We start from the raw sequence: 18,697 nt of genomic DNA, 5'->3' as shown, positions 1-18,697 counted from the left end.
TTATCCTTGCCTCTAATCAGATGCTCTGAGTCACTGATAAAGCCCTAATGGGGCTGAAGTCATTTGGAATGATCTATCTGGCTGTTCTTGATAATCAAGAAACCATTACTATAAGGCAAAAAAAAAAGATCTAATCAGAGAGACAAACTCAGTCTAGGGGCCTGCCTTTCAGCAGCAGTCCTTCCAGCACTGAGCTGGGCCCAAATTAGGATTTTTTATAAGAAAGGTAATATCAGAGCTGTTTGCAACCACGCTGATATGCCTGGGTGTGAAAAGCAGAGCATATTGATTTATAGTCAGGCATTAACAATGGTGCTGGTGAAGCCTGCACAGCTCCTCCTCACTACCACCTCTGTTAAATATCTGCTGCTGTTTTGTCTTTGGGGACATAGGCTCTGGTTTTCCCCACTTCACAGATAAAATTAGTGAGATGGCCAAGGACCACATGGCCAATCAAAGGTGCAGCAAAACAGCAAACTGACTGTAGCTCTTTTGTTTAGCATTTGGCCCTTTACCACTTCATTCTTGTCAAGAAAACCTACAGTATTTATTTGCTGTGAAATGTAAGCCTCTGCACTGAGTGCAGCTGCTCTGGTTCTGAGATGGGTAGCCAGGCCCTGAGTGCCAGAAAAAGATTGCCTAGTTTTGTTATTTCATTTTCTCTTTATGGCATGTAGAACAACAATATGCATGATTCAGTAGCAGCCAGCAGAAGCTGCAGCTTCATGAATTATTTTTTGCAAATGAGAATTTTCCATTTCCATTCTTCCCCCAAGGATGCTGAAAACAAACCATGACACTGCTGGCTGTCCGAGAGAGAGTCAGGGGGAAACTCCTCGACATAACCTGACATATCAATGTGCAGAATTCAACCTTCAAACTACAACACTGCAGCTTGGAGGGTGGTTTAGAGTAAAAGGGACTTTCCTGCATTTCAGTTGGCAGCTAGGGATATTTAATCTCCGTCATGGTACTGCAGCAGACTTTCTCTTCAGAATGTCAGGTCCCACCAGCATCTGCCTGCGAGAAACCTTGTTCTTTCAGATCCATGAATACTGTATTTTGGAGGCATCCAAATGACCTTTTGAATCCTTTTCTGTAGCCACCTTTCTGGGCAGGGCTGCTTTCCCTGTAACAGAGGGCAGGTTCACAATTCAGCTTGGTGAAAGGATAGCATTTCCATTTTTATCTCCAATTTGCAGCTTTCAATACAGATTTGCTGCGCAGGGAGTCTTACAGTGCTTGTGAAACCAGCACTGAGGTGTCTGTCCTGGAGATTCCATTCTCAAGGCACATTAATGCCTCGTTGATAAATTAAGATATTCAGACTATGGCATTTGCATTTCAGAGGCAGCAAAGGCTGTGGAGTCTTATTGGACCAGTGGCTCTGCAAGGCTTTGTCTGAGCTGTTGTGTGACCTTGAACAAGCCCCTGTTCATGCCAGCTTTCCTGCCTCTGGATACTAGGACACAGCTCTGGGTCTTTCTGCCTTGCCATGTGCCCAGGAGAGTGCAGTTCAGTGCAGCACTGGGGCAGTCTGGGCAAGGTCTCCCACTGAGCCTGACTCCATCGAAGCACATCAGCCCAGCCTTGGAGCCAGGTGGCTTGAGGATCACGCTCTGTGGCAAGCAGATGTTTTAAAGCTGAATCTGGACAGGATTTTCAGTCTGCATGTTATACTTTTCCAGTGGCTAAATAGAGCAGCATTACAGCTGAGAGCTTAGTGATGCCAAGGCAGGCATGTATTTTCCTCTGCAGTAGCAAGGACTCTGCTGTCCTGTGGTGCCTTTTCTCCTTCCCAGTCACCTGGCCTCAGGGACAAGGAGGAGCACGTGTGGGGGCAACTAAATGAGACATTGTGGTGACACTGGAGTGATGTGTCTGTCTGGGGCTGGACCCACTCTGCTCCTGCAGAGGTCATTCCTCAATATCTTACCTCTGCCTCTCTCCATATTCCTGATCCTCTCTCTGTCCCCCAGTGCATGAGGAGGTGACTAATGCCCTTTCTTGCTCTTGTCTGCATCTCATGATAGTGCCCTACTCCAGACTTCCCCCAGCTTTATCTCCAGTCTGATGGGTGACTTGAGACCACATCTGCATCTCTGCATTTCCAGCATCAGTTAAACAGTCCCAGTTAAACTGGGACTGTGTTATGCAGCACTTCAAACTACATTTTTAGCCTTAATACAGGAAGTTGCTGGTGGCACACAGTGAAATGTCTCAGTCCTTGCTGCACTGCTGAAAAGGTTTGTGAGGGCAGTGCCAAAATTGCAGTCCCTGGAGAGATGGATAAGAGTAGGATAAAAAAGCAATAATGTCTGAACATCATTGCTGCGGCAGTAGCTCTCAAAATCCACAAAACAGTTGTTTGTTGTTTGTTTTTTGGTTTTTTTTTTTTCCTGGGGGTGACTTGCGACTTATATAATGCACAGACAATACAGGAGGCTGATTAGGTAGTTTATTTCACTTTAAGTTTAATTTACATGAGGGAATTGCTTCCCAAGATTGAGGCTGGAAACAGATGACTATACTTCAGCTGCTTGGTGTGAGTGCTGCTATGAGCTCTGCTTGTAGTGGTAAGACCTTGAGGACAGATGCAAGAACTAGTGCAGAGAACTCTTTCAGCAGCCTGATGACAGTCTTCTAGAAGAAACATGACCTTGTTTTCTTTTCTAGCATACATTTTACAAATGGCTTTTTACAATGTTGTGAGTTGCCACCGAGATTGTTTGCACATCAGCCTTGTGTTCCCTGGCTGCAGGTGCTGCCTCACTGTCTTACACCTTGCACAATGTCTCTTAACCCACTGAGAGACAGTCCAGTCCTGAGCAGGTTCAGGCCATGGAAAGGGTTGTCAGAAGATGTAGGGCTCAGGCCAGCGATGGGCAGCAGTTCAAATGAGAGCATGCATTGGGGAATATCATATTTTGCTCTCACTGTCACCCTTGGTTTTAGAGTTTAAATTTTGTGTTGAGAGCAAGCAGTCACTGGAGGGTCTCTCAGTGAAAGGCTGTCTTCTTGTGGGGAGGCTCAGGCCTTGGCAAGTAGTGGAAAGGAGGTATTACCCCTTCTTCCAGTTAGGTCCAAACATTCCTGCCCACATGTGGCTGGTTTTTCCCTCTTTGGGCTCCTTTCAACCTAGAAACCTGATGAAGCAACTGCTCAGAAGTATTTTAAATAGAGCTGGCACAATTGGAAGACTGGAAAACAAATTTCTTACTGTCAGCATTCTCTGAATCCTTAATAAGTTGTTGTTGATCACAAAGTTCAGTTGAGATCTGGTCTGGAATGTTTGTTACTGAGAATACATCCGTAGGAAAAGGCCCATTTGCAGATAGAAAAGTCAGTGAAATGCAAGTGCATGCAAGATACAGGAAAGTTGGACAAGTACCAAGCAGTAATTCTATGAGAAACTAGAAATAATGTTTCTGCATTACTCAGGGGGAAGCTGTAATTTGTCATCTGGTTTGTAGGAGTTCCCTGCTCACAATCCTCTGCAGATGCTTGTCCTAGGGTGACTTTATGATGCTTGTATCCCCAGTCATCATTTGTGTTTGTGCTGGATGTTAGGTTCTGCACCTTTAACACTGGTTCTGAGAACAAAGTGGGGAGAAGAAGCCGCAGTTTGTCTTCAGAACCGGCACTCACTGCTCCACATCCCTCTCCAGACTCTGCTGTCCGGACAGCAGGAGAGAGCTCTCTTTGGAATTTAGTTAGTTTTTAGCTAGCTGAGGCAGAGAAGTTCCCCAGACTGTGGCTTTTCTTTTTCTTGGAACTGATGGGCCCTGCTCTCCACTAAAAACCCAGAAAGACACCAGGAGTTCACACCTGTGGTCCCAGGGCCTGGGACACGCAGCATTTTCCAGCACAGGAGGGACTGATAAGAGACTGAGCAAGCCCAGCTGCACCCCACAACAAGGACTTTCTCAATTTGCCATCTCTTCAGAACAGTGAGAGGTTTTATTATTTAATATTATTCATTTGTTATGCTTGTGAATACTTTGCTTGTTAAATAAACAGTTTTTTTCCACTTTTCTTCAAGGAAATCTTTTCCTGAACCAGTTGGGAGAGGAGCTGCTTGAATCTGCTTTCTAGAGGGACCTCTTTGGAAGTTTCCTCCCAAACTTGTCCTAAACCAATGCTCTTGGGGAATTCTCCCACTGCAACTAGTGGTCATTGATTGTCACAAACATTCATTCTGTTGTGTTTGTTTCCAAATCCAAGGAGCGCAAGTTTCCCAAGTTTGTGTCCAAAGAAATGGAGAACATGTACATTGAGGAGCTGAAGTCATCTGTCAATCTCCTGATGGCAAACTTGGAGAGCATGCCTGTGTCTAAAGGAGGCTCCGAGTTCAAGCTGCAGAAGCTGAAACGTAGCCACAACACCTCAATAATTGACATGGGAGAGGAAAATGAGAACCAGCTTTCCAAGTCAGATGTCGTGTTGTCATTCTCCCTGGAGGTAAGCTATGTGCACACAACAGGATGAAGAGTTCATGGGAGTAAAAAGTGCAACAGCCAACTTCTGCTCAGTTCATATTTAGGTTAGGTGGAGAGAGGTGAGTAAAAATCACTCTGTGTTTACTGGAAGCTTTGCCTGTGATTAAATACTGTGTCCATTCTGGTGTCTTACCACCTTGTTGGAACAATCTGTGTGATATTTTTTCCATTTCCACTGTCTGGCATTTTGTGATGATGTTATATCAAATGGCTCAGAAATCTGCATCATTAACTGATCTCTTCATGCAGTTTGTTATTGAGTGTTGCCCAGTAACCCTGAACCTGTATTGTCCCCAGAACCATTACAATAATGCAAAACTGTAAATATCAGCATGTTGAACTATTGCCAGCTAGAAGGGTTGCTGTATTTCCCTGGGAGAATTGCTTCCTCTGAAGAATTGTTAAAAATTCCTGGGGTTTGAATTCACCCAACAGATTGGTTTGCAGTTTGTGTGGAAATACTGTGCTGTGCTGGGTTGCTCTTTGCTCTCTGTTGCATGCTGACTTTCTGCTCAGCACTGTTGAACAGTTTTCCTGTGCAGCCCAGGGCAAGGCAGGGTGCTGCTGCTGCCTCTGACTCGGGCTGCCTCAGTCCTGGAGCAGTGTTGTACAGTAGCTGCTTTCAGCCAACTCAGTTGTTTTGTGCAAACACATTTGTGGTCTATTTGTGGGCATATTTACTTCAAGGAGTCACCAGCTCACCCGCACAGAATTGTTGTTGTCTGTCAATGAGTGGGTTTATGTTACATTGTCAAAACAGCTACCAGGATGGAGTCAAAAATGTAGGATGCAGAAAAATCAGAAAATTCTATTTTTGTGTCGTTTCCTGTTTATTTCTCTTCCTAGGGCATCTCTTGTTATACATATCATGCTAATGCAAAACTTAACAGCTGTAGTTGTCCAGTCTCAGAATTTAACTCATTAGGTGTCTGAAACCATTTTATAGATTTCAGTTCTGTTTATTTAAAAGTGGGGCTGTGAACCCAGAGGTGGTACCTTCAAGAGCAGCATCAGATAAGGCTCACTTCCTAGCATTCCCATGTAGAGGAGCAGGGAGCTATGGCAGAGCAGCATCCCCCTGTTGCAGAAGCTGTGCAGTGTGTACAGCTGTGTGTGAAGGGACACCTTTACACCAGAGTGTCACAAATGCTCTGCTCCAGCTGAATCCCATCTGGGGGCAAGTCAAAGCCCAGCACTGACTTCAGCAGCTGGCAGCTCTGGGCACTGCTCAGTGCACAAAACTCCTGCTGCAAGAAAGCTTTTACCAAAAATGTGCACTCATCAGAGGGTTTGGAGAGCTCTGTGTGCCAGGGAGAGGATCCTCAGCTCCACACAGATCAGAAGACCTGAGGAGAGGAATTTTAAACCCCTGTGTATATACTACATAAATAGCTGTAATAAAACATGAACAGAAACTCCCACAGTGATTCTTGTAGAAATGTTTAAGGTGTGTGGTTAATGGGATTAATCACCTTTTAAAAAAATTAATTACCTTCAAGAAACTTAGGTGGTGATTTCTTAATTAGAAAGATTTTGTATAAGCAAGATGAAGAAAGATTTTCTTTTTTTTTCTTTTACCAGAGCTGTAGAGTGGACAAGGGGCAGCAGTTTTAAACTGGAAGAGGGTAGATTTAGATTGAGTATAAGAAAGAAAATTGTTTCTATGAGGGTGATAGGACATGGGAAAAGGGAACAACTGGGACATAGGTGTTTCATCCTTGAATTTTTTAAGATCAGGTTGGATGGGGCTCTGAGCAACCTGGTCTACTGACAGATATCCCTGCTTCAGCATGGGGATTGGACCAGATGATCTTCAAATGTCAACCCCAAACTATTCTATGATTAATATGGAAAATATGCTTTTGACACAAGCTGAGTAGTTGTGTGGGGTTTTTTTTTTCTGGATTTCACTTTCACATAAAGGCACTTCTAGATGGGGCAGGACCATGTCTGTGAAGCCCATCTCCTGAAGCTTGGTACAGCCCTGGACACCCAAGAGTTTCAATGAGCCCATGGGCAGTCAGAGGGAATCCTGGTCTCCATACAGACCTGGCTGGCTGCCACAGTCCCCACTCAGGCTGGGCAGTGCCACAGTCCCTGGGCATCCAGCAGCACATGAAGGACCCCAGCACTGGCTGAGCAGTGGGTTCAGCAGCCACAGCAAGGTCTGAAGGAGGCTTCTCTTACATTTCTCCTCTGCCTGCAGGTTGTGATCATGGAGGTGCAGGGGCTGAAGTCGCTGGCCCCCAACCGCATCGTGTACTGCACCATGGAAGTTGAAGGTGGGGAGAAGCTGCAGACGGACCAGGCTGAAGCCTCAAAGCCAACGTAAGCCTTGATTTGCTTTTTGGTCTCTCCACCATGCTCTCCTCTGCCCAGTCACTGCAGATAGCTCTGGCTCCTGCATGGTGAGGGCAGGGGGAACTCTGAGAAGCAGAGGAGAAACGTGGCCTTCCACACATGCAGAGTGTTGTCCTGCAGCTGAGTGTGGCACATAAGCCCTGATTGAGGGGAATAAAGTGTTAATGAGAGGCTTATGTCTCGTGTAGCCACAGAGAGATAAATTTGTGCCTATACGTAAGTGCTTTACTAAATAGGGATGTAGTTAAGCATGTGCTTAGATAAGTACTTGTCTGAGAGTCCATCTGAACTGGTGCCATCAGGTATAGGTACATTATCTTGTCCTCACTGTCATGATTTTGGCAGTCCTACAAGAAAGAGAACAGCTGGCAGGGACACAGTCTGGCAGCCACAGCCAGAGGTGGAGGAGAGGATCTGGGAAAAGCTTCAAATGACTCAGTTAAAGCTTTATCTGAGGCCTCTCTGGCCCAGTCCTGTTCAAGGGCAGAGTCTTGTTCTGTCCTCTTCCACCTTGTCCCCAAATCCCCACTTTTGAACCCATGCTTGGCTTTCTTTTGTCTTACCTGGGTGTTATTAAGTGTCTACCAGCAGTGATTTGCCTTTTCTATTTGGAAGGAGAAAATGATGAATGGCTTATTTCCTTTCCTATTTGTGGGATTAGTTAACTTAAAACACTATGGATTGAAGTCAGTTTTTCTCTGGATGACTGCAGAGATTTCACACTTAAATTAAATTCTCAGTGTGCTTCCTCACAGTGGAGAATTGCTAAGGTGGTATGAAGCCTCCTGCAGGAGTAGGGAGCAGTGCTATTGTGCTCGTGTCCCATTCCCAGTGGCCAGCCCTCAGAGGTGCTTTGCCAGGAGCTTTCCAAGCTCGTGGAAGGAAATCCAGAACCACCTGGCTGCAGGAGATGGGAGTGCACAAGCACTGCAGGCAGCTCAGGAGCAGTGGATGCAGGCAGGACAGAGCAGAGACAAGGTTAGGCTGCCTTCCCTCTGTCACTCTCCTCCCACAGAGGCACAGAAATTGCTGGTGCCTCATGCCCTGTGCTGCACCAGAGCAGCAGGAATCTGCAGTAAGCAGTTCAAAAACAATATTCCCAATCAGGAAAAGTGCTAGAGCCTGGCTGACTTTTCAAAATGCTTTGAAATCTGCTTTAGAGAAGGAAGGAAGGAAGAGAGCTGTGCTTAGAGCAAAATTTCCATGAGAACTTACAATTGTCACTATTTTAGGTATTCTTACTGCTTCAGTGGAGAAAGTTGGGCTTTATTTAGGGGAAATTACTACTATTCATACTGAAAAAGCACACTTCTCCTGGGTTACGTGTACTTCTTTAGATTGGTCTGTTCATCCCTCTTTTGCACACAGCATCTGCCCTTCCATGCACAGGTGTTCTTACTGCAAGATGTAGGGCCATTTCTATGAGAATTGCTTTGAAAATAAGACCTGCAGGAGTAAACTCTTTAATTGAGTGGATCATTTTATTATAATTAAATGTACAGTGTCTGGGCATGAAGCCATCAGCCCTCAAGAAAATGCGGCCAACACTGAGTGCTGCGGTGTGATAAAAGTTATGCAAGTCCATCACATTCATCCTCTCTCTGCACTGGCTTCCTGTAGAGGTGTGAGCCAGGCTTAAAGACTTCTAGATTGCTCCAGCACTTGGGCTAGTACCTATGGAAATGGCTTAGGAGGAGAGTAGGTTTGAGAGTTGTATTCCTAGAGGGAATTTTTTTTTGAACTTTTCATTCTGGAACCAAAGACCAGCCAAGGCTCTAGAATAACCTTCGCAGAACCCAGAGGCCATCACAAAACGCTTGTCCTTCTTTCCTGTGCATTAGAGGTGTTTCTTTCACCTTGCTTCCCCTCCCAGGCACTGCAGCAGAGATACAGGAAGCCAAAGCTGTGTGAAAGCAATTTACTGTACCTAAGTTCTCCTCTCAAGAAGGAAAGAGAATGAATCAGATGTGACATGTTTGTCATCTTGCTTAATACAAGACTTGAAGGCCCTCAGGTACTCTGGTGATGGAGGGCAGTGATAGAAACAGCTCACACATACTGGAGAACTTTTGAGCAGTGCTGCCTTAGAAACAAAGGATTTATGGCCAGGCAGAACAGCCTTCTGAAGTCTTAGTTTAGATGCCAACATTGCTCTCATTGAGGTCATTCACACCTGTTTGCTTCTGTACTTTTTGTAATAAGCAAACCACCCCTAAAGAAAGGAGCAGCTCAGTGAAGGCATGAGGGGCTGCTTGCTGCCCAGCATCCTAGGATTTGTGTGCTTTGGCAGGGAATGCTGCCTGGCCTTGGGGTGAAGAGTGCTTGGGGATTTTGAACCTCAGCACTACGAAACTGTAAACATTGAAGCAAATTATCTCTGTACATCCCAGAAATTTTATGTCTCAGAGGCTCAAAAAACGTGTGTTAAGCACCCATGCTCAGAATATGCAGTGAATGCAGTTCTGGAAATAGGCAGCATTTTTAAACTGCCAGTCTTGAAACTGTTTGAAATTCACCTTTGCCATTATCTGGAGGCTCTACAGGCTACAAAAGGCTAGATTTCTCACAAGCATCAGGGGATAAAAATTACATTTGAACAGTAAGATTCACTGGAAGACTCCACTTTTCTATGACACCCCTGTGTACTGGGGTGGGGAATGTTAGGGGCCACTTAGCTTTGTAGGACATCTTCTCACCTAACTCATGGAGTTGTTCACTATATTCTCACTTGTCCTTGAAATGCCAGCCCTCAGCTGGAGCACCCAAGTCACAGCACACTGCTGATGGTGGCTGCTCTTCAACTCAGTGTCATGCCAGGGCTTCCAGCCCAGCTTCCACATCTCTGATGGCAAAAAGTTCACCAGCCAGGGAAGAATTTCCAAAAGCACTGGTCTAGGTCTGTGAGAGATACTTCTTTCATCTTTCTGGTGTAAAACCAGAAAGATGAAAGAAGTATCTTTTGCATAAAAAAAAAGTTTTTGAGAAGAAAGCATCTTAGTGACTTTGTAGCTTGAATCCCATTTGCAGATCTTGAGAGAGGCAGGGCAGCAGCAGGGTTAGCAGCCACACATGGCCAGCAATCAGATGAGTTGTGTGCAAGGAGTGTGGTTTCTGGGACAACAGTAAATACTGGCCTTCTATTTCTTCTCAGGCTTCATGTTGGATTCCTGACATTTTAAGCCCAATCCCTTCATGTGAGGATTATCTGCCTCAGCACAGATGCAGGCACAGTTCTAGAGAAAACCAAATCTGAAATAGCAAGGTTTATTTCAGATCAGGCTTGCAGTGTTTTACTAGTAGTGCTTTTAATAAGTTGTGTAAGAAGAAGCTTTTGTGTATTATGCTCTAACACACAGATGTCTCTAAAAGATATTTCAAATCCCAGTGTGAGAAGGATTTTGATGCTTTTCATGCTGGAACTGTATTCTTGCAGATGTTTGTGGGGTTTATATCTCTCCCCCCCTGCCCTGCATACTGGCCTGTGGTCTGCCCTCTGCATGTCTCCAAAATGCCCTTCCAGGAGCTGTGTTAGTAGTGCTGCTGTTTGTGCAGCCTGGGAACTGTCAAGGGTTGTCAAGGGGCTTGGGAATAGCACAAAAGATCCAGCCACAACCCCCCTGTCCTAAAGTTTCTAGAGAAGCTGCTGGGTATATTTAAAGAGTGACATAAACAGTGTTCATGGTCAGCATCTTACATCACCTTTCTCTGATGTGAGCAGAACAAAAGAAGAGACTCAAACAACAGCAAGGGCCTGTGTGCCTTGTGAATAAATGCTATAGATTCTGGACTTATTTTGGCACCCAGATAAGTCATATTTTCTCCTCTATCACAGCAGTGAAAATTGGGTGTAGCTGCATTGAACTGAGCTGAATCATTTGTGGTAAAAGCAGTAAATACTGCTGAGGGAAGAATCTGGCCAACCTGTGTATTTGACATGCCAGGAAGGGAGAGGGGTGTGGGCTGCTCCTCTGGAAGTGTTTTCATTTTGAGGTTCTATATCCCCCTAGCAGAGCAGTCTTTTCAGTCCTAGTGGAAGGGTTGTGCAGTAGCTCAGAGAATGAAAGGTGAGGATGGAGCTTGTGTTCTGAAGGAAGAAAGACCATTCTTCATTGTTTGAGATTTTTTTCCATGTTGTTTTCTTCAGCATGTGCTGTAGGACAGTGCTGGAGAAAGGACACTCAGTGGCTCTCATCATGCATGTCTCACGTTTGTCATGACCAAGGGCTTCAGCCTTGTGCCCTTTCCTGAAATTCACTCTTGATAAAGTAATGTCTTTGGTAAACTTCTAAACCTCTCCTATCTCCTTTCCCTTAGCCACCTCCCTAGGATATGGAGGTGTTTGGTTTTATCTTTGTGCTTGCTCTGCTGCTGCTCCCTGATTTGTTTCAAGGTGCTCTGACAGCTCTGCTGCTTATCTCTGCTGCGGCAGGCTGCCCTTGTTCCCTGCACCAAACCTCCAAGCTTATCACTCAGGCAGAGTTTTTGTTTCAAATTGGTGTGCCACATCCATCAGAACCCTCTGCCTGACCGTGAAGAGGGACAGGACCTGCACAGCATCCTTCCTTAGTGCTGTTTAGTCACCTTCTCCTGCTGGGAGATGGGCACTGAGCAGCAAAGGGAGGAGCTTTGTGGGAAGGGAGGCTGGCAAGCAGGGATGCTTTCTCTGCAGAAGGGGAAAATCTGGTCTTTTCATTCAGGAATCCCCTGCCTCAGGCCCTGGAGTTTGAAGTGATGCCCAGTGGCTTTGCACAGAGAGGACTGTGATAGGAGTGTTCTGTTGCAGTCAGTGTTTTGCTGCCGCCTTGGGAGATGCTGTGAACACTCCCCCATGGTAAAATGAGAAAAGTCCTTCCAAGTTGCATAAATTCCAAATGAATATTCCATATTCCATATTCCATACATCTAATTTGACTCTGCTATAGTAAAGGGTTTTATGTTGATGTGAGTAAGAGTAGAGTTTAATTCTTGGTGTGCCTCCCTCAGTACAGTTGTTGTTGCCAGGCCTGGTAGGTCTCTTCCAGACATGGCAGAACTCAGGCACAGGTCCTGTGTGGCTACACAGTTTTAAGTAAATGTTCATATTTAGGTTTGCATGCTTAGCTAAGCCCTGTGTAAGCAAAATTCATGATGCTGGGTAAAAAACAAAGCAGAAGGAAATTTTAGGAAATAGCTGCTTTTTCTTGCTTTTTTTCCCTCCTCCTCCTCCTTTTAATTGGCTTCAGCATTAAATATAAGCTGTCTTAATTACCCACACTGATTGGATTGCTTTTCCAGTTACATTACTTCATTTCACAGCTGTGCAGATGTTTGCAGCTCTTTCTCCTTAGGACATCTCAGGGAGCCCTAGTAATGTGTTAAAGCAGGTGATAGGGTGCAGAAAACATCAGACACCATTGTTTGTGAAATACAGTCTGTGTTCCTGGGGTGAGGCTCTGAGCAGAGGGTCAGTCTGCCCCAAGGCATCTGTTGGGGAAATGTTGCCCTGGAGAGGTCTTCAGCTTTGGTCTCTGTGAGCGTGGTGCAGATGCCGTGAGCCCGTGATGCTGCTGGGCTTAGAGGTGAAAATGACAGGGACAGGAACTTCAGGGCAGCTGCTTTTAGCCCCCATGCCTAAGGCTGAAGGGTACAATGTGGTGTCCAAATCCCTGACACAAATTTTCTTCACTTACAGCTATTTAGAATGCCTAGGAGAGTTTTCTTGATGAGACTGTGCATGACTTTGCACCTGAAGTTAAGATAACCTGATGTTATCTTGGTTTCACCTGCTCTTCAAGGCCTCTTTTGTGTGACAGTATTTCCATAATGCTCCTGAGATTTATGGTGTGATGTTCCCATTTCTGAAAGTGGAGGCTGTGGACAAGTCATTAAGCACAGCAAAAACTGCACTAAAAGGTTATTACCCGAGTGCAAGTATGCAATCTGTTATGGGAGGTCTTCATGCAAGTGATTTACTACCCTTTTTAATTAGGAATTCAGAACCTTCTCTGATGCTCCCTCAAAGCTGTTCTGCAGGATTGGTTCTCACCCAGCTCAGCCACGGTGGGATAAAAACTCTGCTTTAGATTAAGCAACTAATTTTTTCACCAGAATAAGGGCAAGATCCTGTAGGGATTCCCTTACCCCGAGTGCCATCCAGACAGCCACACTGCTGTGGAGGAGCCTCCTGGACAGCCATGGAATACTCTGGAATACGTGGAGTACTCTTCTGGGATTGTCAATGGTGATCCCAGGTGGAGCCCTGTTCCCAAAGGTCTCATGTTCAGTCCCTGCTCTCCTGTACCACACTAGAAGCTATCTTGAAGAATATTGAAGGCTTGTTTCTTTACGCTTACCCCTTGTACTTGGTTTCTTCCAGTATCAAGTAAGTTCAAGCTCTGTGTTTTCCCTGACTTTTAGAGCTCACACAGCATTGCTTTCACATGGATTCTCTGGTGTCTAGTAAGGGTTGAGCTCAAGCACCTTCTCTTTCACAGATGAATGTCTTGCTTTTCTCGCCAGCTGTCTAATTTCTTGAGTGTTCCTATGCACTTGGGAATTATGTATTCCTGTGATAGCACATACATTCAAATTTAAGTATTCCAGAAGGTGTGATGATGCCCAAGGCAATTTTCATCGACACCCGTCTGCTTCATCACTTGCAGCCTTAAGATGGGGATAGGAAAAACCAAAAGGACATTGAAATGAGACTGAGACTCAGTGATCTGAAATAGTGCTTTATTAAGAGGAGGACTGCAAAATGCAGGTTCTGGGATACGTTCAGTCATGATGCTTATTGCTCATGGTTGGTGTTCTAAAAAAAAAAAAAAATAAGGCATGCCTTAGTGTAAGTTCAGCACATGATTTGCCAAGGGAAAGGCGGGGGATGAGACATGTGAAAGGGCTCAGTTGTTGGTTTATTTATTAAGTGCTGTGTACAAGTAGTGCACATTGTTATTTAATGAGGGGTGCTGCTGTTGCTGCAAAACAGTGTAGGGAGATAGAGGACACATTTTAAAGAATTGGTACTGTGCCTGCTCCTGTCTGGACAAAGCTCTAGAACGGTGAAATGAGAAGACCAACCTTGATAGTGATTTTCCAACATTTTAGGTGTCCTTTCTGTGAAATGAAGGTAGAGTGTGTGCTGGCTTTTTGAATGTGCCTGCATCTCCCAACAAACCACAGAACTAAGTGTAAAAGCACTCAAAGGGAGCAACATACTGTTGTCACTACGTGGACAAGGCATGCTCATGGAGGGAAGGGCTTGCAGATGGCTGGGTGGGCGTCACCTCCTGGAATTGTCCACTTATCTTCACTGACCCAGGGGATGCTAGTGTGAACTTTGCTTCTAGTGGTCAGAAGTTGGGCAAGGCAAACCCAACTGACTGGCTGGATTTGAGCTTCCTGTCCTGGATCCTGGCTTAGAAAAATATAGGACAGCAAAAATGTGAGTGGTGGCACAATAAGAGATGGTCTCACACTCCTTGTTTGTCCTTTTAGCTGATTTTGGAAGGGTACCTGTCCCATTCCGCAATGAAAGGGGGAGTTGGGAAGCCCCTATAAGAATATAACATATGTTGAGGCATAAAAAAAAGTCAGATTGATCCCTCTCAATACCTTATGTTGTTTTCTCCTGTTTGCATTTAGAAATATTTCACTGCTCTCTACTAAGTTTTATAAAGGGGGGTCTAGACTATGTTGAAACAACATAGTAAAAAAAACCAAAACAATAACCTGTATTTTCAGGCAGAGGATTTCTGTCTCCTTTTCCATGGTCTTTGACATACTAAGTTTATATAAATCTGGCAGGGTATGGCCTTATTAAGTCCAAAATCATGAGCAAGCCTTAACCAATGGGAGTCCTCTGCAGTTGTATTTTCCTCCAGGGTGGCAAGATTTGATAGAAGTGATTAATTGTATTTGGTCATTCTGCAAAGTGAGCAGCACTGTGGCTGGTTCAGTGGAGCGTCTTTGGCCAAAGGAAACTTTGATTAGCATGTGTGTGGCATTGAAGTCACCCTGTTCAAGAACTGGTCACAGCCACAGACAGTAAATGCACGCAGGCATTTAATGAATGAAGCTGTGAACTCATGCTGTATCCAAGCAGATACACTGATGGAGCACATACAGTAGGCAGCCCTTGTAGAAGCAATTTTTCTTTCAGTTCACACCTCCCAGTAAAACAGTGCTGGGCTTTCATTTCCATTTCCCCCTGCTGAGTTTTTTTCCTCTAATTGTGGTAGTATTAAACAAGAGCACAGGGCATTTGGAAAGCAGTCATCATTTAAATCATGGAAAGTAATCATGCAACTTTTTAATTTTCCCTGTTAATACCTAAAAGATTGTGAATAGCACTGCCACAATTTCACTTCCAAACCAGCTGAGGGATTTCTGCAGTAGAGTCCAGCCTGGGGTGCAGCAGTGTGGGAGGGGTGTGTGGTCCTGGGCTGGGTGCAGGCAAGGCAGAGGGACATCTCTGGGGCAGGAATGCCATCTCGTGGCCATAAATAGCTATTATGTGATTTTAAATCCACCTCCCATCCCTTCTTCCTTCCTCATGACACTTCCCCAGTGTATCAGTCATTCTCAGGAAACACAAATCAAGCAGTATTTTCTACATAGCAGAGATAACCCCTTTTTTGGGTTTCTGAATCTGTGCTGTCGGGCTCAGCAGCTCCTCTTGGCTGTGGTGCCCTGTGCTGGCACTGGGACGGGATCCACGGGGATTGTGTGTGAGCCACAAGCAGATCAAGAGCAGACCTTTGCAGGCTTTGCTTTGCTGCAGTCTCTGTCAGCTTTACCCTGTTCCTTCTGTGCCTTGCACACTCAGGCACAGATGTGATGCTCTCCAAGACATATTTCTCCCTCAGCCGGCAGTGTAGTGCTGCCGTAGCCAGTCTGAGGATGTGGGAGTTGCAGCTCCTGGAGGGAGAGATGGTCTGGTATTGCTGTCTGCATGATGTTAAGCAAGATGGTGCCTGTGTGTGTGACATACCTTGTGTCTCAGAGCTGGGGAAACAGAAAAGGGACAGACCTGGAGGTTGGAACACCTTAGATGCTGTAGAAGGAGCCCAGTCCTTAGAGAAACACTGTCTCTGCTCACCTTTTGAATAACACCATAGTGCTGTCTGCAGTGGTGGTTTTGGGAAAATAAACACCCTTTTTGTAAGCAAAATATTTACTAGTGGTGTTCTGTTTAGCAGAGGGAGTGCTGTATGCTCAGCAGGAATTAGGGTGCCATGGGAAATGATGGATTCACTCGGAGCATCCTTGGGTTATCCCATCAGAGCAGACAGCAGTGCTCCATGCAGAGGCATGGCCTCACTCAGTGTTCTGTGGCTCCAGGGAAGGCAGGTACAGCCACCTGTACTGGGCAGTGCCTGCAGGAATGCTGATTTGTCAGCACCTGCACGGGAGATGCGTCAGTGGAAGCGCGTTTTAAATCCCCGCAAAGTCTGTGCGGGAAAGTCTAGGAGGAATCAAATCTGTTTGTGCTGTCACTCCCACTTCAGCTCAGCTTGTTCCCAGGGGATGGGACTGAAAGGCTGTTCTGGCAGCTGAAAGGGAGGGGAGGAAACAAATGTAAACAAAAATAGGCTGTGTTGTCAATCTGTGTCTGATGTCTTTGGTTATTCTGTTTTGAAGGTGAGTAAACACATCAAAGTTTTACCGTGGGAGGAATCCCAGAGGAGGCTCAGCAGCCCTTGAGTATCAGGATGTATTGTGGATGCACACCATTCTCAGTGCATTTCTGCAGGCAGAATAGAAAGGTGCCTTTCTTAGCACCTGAGTGGTATTTCCTAGCCCAGGATGGTTTTGCATGAGCAATGTATATACATCTATATGTATTCTTTGAGATTTTCATTTCAAATCTTTTCTGTGAATCTGCAGTGGAAAGATCATAATTTCATCTTCTTGCTTTCTCTAAATTGGGATGAGGCAAATTAAGGCCTATCTCTACTGACTTAATTAGACCTCTCCTTATTGCAATAGCAGGAAACCAAAGCAGGTAACTGAGGCACACGTACACAGTAGTACAGCCCCCTAAATTTGTGGGTTTTCAGTGGAGGTTTTGTAGTTCTACTGCAGGAAATCACAAACTAGTTTGTAGTTAATACAGCAACCCCAAACTGGCAGTTGTTTATAACATTCCCCTGCTGAAACAAGAGTTGTGTGTGTGGAGTTGTGTGTGCATCCCACAGGTCTCCAGGTATGTGACCCAGCCTGTGAGTTTTCTTGGAGGGCCTAAAAAAAGCTGGAATTCTTCTGTGCCTTTGGGTTATTTCAAATACTAAAGACACAAGTGAAAAACATATTATCCATTGCCATTGCCCACAAGAGCTGCAAAGAATACGTATTTTCTCAAAGGCTTTGGAATTCCCTGCTTCCATTTATTATGGTTTTGTGACCCAGCTGGTACAGGGGTGAGCACCTGCCTCTGCCATGTGTCACAGACACATCTGTTCTGCCACATCCCTGCCAGTTCAGGGCCTCACCTGCACTGCTCCTGCAAGGAGCTGTCAGCTCTCCCAGCCTCTGCTTGTGAAGGGCTCACCATTGTCTGGTTTATGGTGTTCCTAGAAGTTCCCAAGCACTCTTTTCATTTTTAAAAATGGCTATTTTCATCCCAGTGGGATTAATGCCTTCCCTGCGTGAGGTTTTGTTGTTGAGTAAGTCTGTGTGTGCTCATTTATAATGAACTATCACCTCCATATATGGCCAAGGGAAGTTCAGATAAATCACTGATAATTGTGGTCATCAACCTGTAGTTCATGTTTTTGAATGGTTGCTATAGATAAAGCATTAGAGAATACAGTAAAAAGCTATCCTGTGTGCTTCATATATAGTTAACTGTTAAAGATACTTCAAACCTGTTTATTTTCCTCCTCGCTTGTGTCTCTAGGAATATGTAGAAAAGAAACACAGCTTAGCATTACATTAGAGGAAAAGGTGCACTGCTCCATCAGCTGCATGAAGGTAGGTTAGCTCAGTGCCTGGTGTGCTTCTGCTCCGTTTTTCCCGGTACTCAAGCGTGGGCATACATGATTTATGGCCCATGATTTAAAGGTCTCTTCTGGGAGGGGAGGAGTGTGCTGAAGTAATAAAACCATCATTTGTTAGACAGGATTTCTGGGAGAACTAAATTGAGGCTGTATGTAGCATTTCAGTCTCCAGCGATGAAGTGGGATCTGAACTCTCCATCCTCAAAGCAGGATCCAGAAGCAGCAGGGACCATGTCTGAGCACCACAGTAAGCTGAGAAACCAGGACTGGATTAAAAGCATCACGCCACACAAGGTGAAGCAGTCACCAAGCCCAGGCAGTGTCTGTCAGGCTACTGTCTGTGCTACCCTCTTGATAAACTTTGCTTCACCAGCCAGCTCACTTTGGAGACCTAGTTACAAGTACACCTGGAGGGACACAGGCATGCCAGAAGAAAAGAGATGAGGGTTGTAAATGAAAATAAGTACATGAAGCACAACCCCCTCCACCAGCATTCCACAAGGGAGGGAGGCAGCCAGACTTGCCAGTCATCCTCACCAGATCCCACTCTGACAGTAGAGGACAGCAAGGGAGGCTAAGCTGTCCTTGAAACTGCTGTCCCAAACATAGTCATGTATAGTAAACTCCTTTCAGCTGGACCTCTGTGCCCTTGTTCACAGCCAGCTAGCTGTGCAGGAAGGTAGGTGATGCTACTGCTGGTTTTGGTAACCCTGCAGGGGTGGAAGCAGCTGCCTGCCATGTCCCTACCTTCCCAAGGATGTGTTCCTGTCTTGGGAGGGGACAGGCATTGCTGCTGAGTTGGTTAGTTTGGGAAAACTATACTGAGCAGGTGGCTCACTAAACTCCTGCAAATCTAGC

General features: G+C 45.3%; 1 protein-coding gene across 21 annotated transcripts in view; it reads left to right on the top strand.

Moving 5' to 3' along the window:
- Nucleotides 1-18,697, top strand: part of CADPS (calcium dependent secretion activator) — a 205,842-nt gene that overhangs the window by 70,767 nt on the left and 116,378 nt on the right. For all 21 annotated transcript variants that reach the window (XM_033517383.1, XM_033517380.1, XM_033517378.1 and 18 more), the window contains exons 5-6: nucleotides 4,225-4,461; nucleotides 6,706-6,827. In XM_033517383.1, the coding sequence (XP_033373274.1) occupies nucleotides 4,225-4,461; nucleotides 6,706-6,827 (359 nt within the window). The remainder of the gene's footprint in view (nucleotides 1-4,224; nucleotides 4,462-6,705; nucleotides 6,828-18,697) is intronic.

The sequence above is a fragment of the Parus major genome, chromosome 12 (genome assembly GCF_001522545.3).
Source record: "Parus major isolate Abel chromosome 12, Parus_major1.1, whole genome shotgun sequence".
In the NCBI taxonomy this organism is placed as follows: Eukaryota; Metazoa; Chordata; class Aves; order Passeriformes; family Paridae; genus Parus; species Parus major.
Note: the sequence above shows the minus strand (reverse complement) of the source record. Positions and strands in the feature narration are given on the sequence as shown.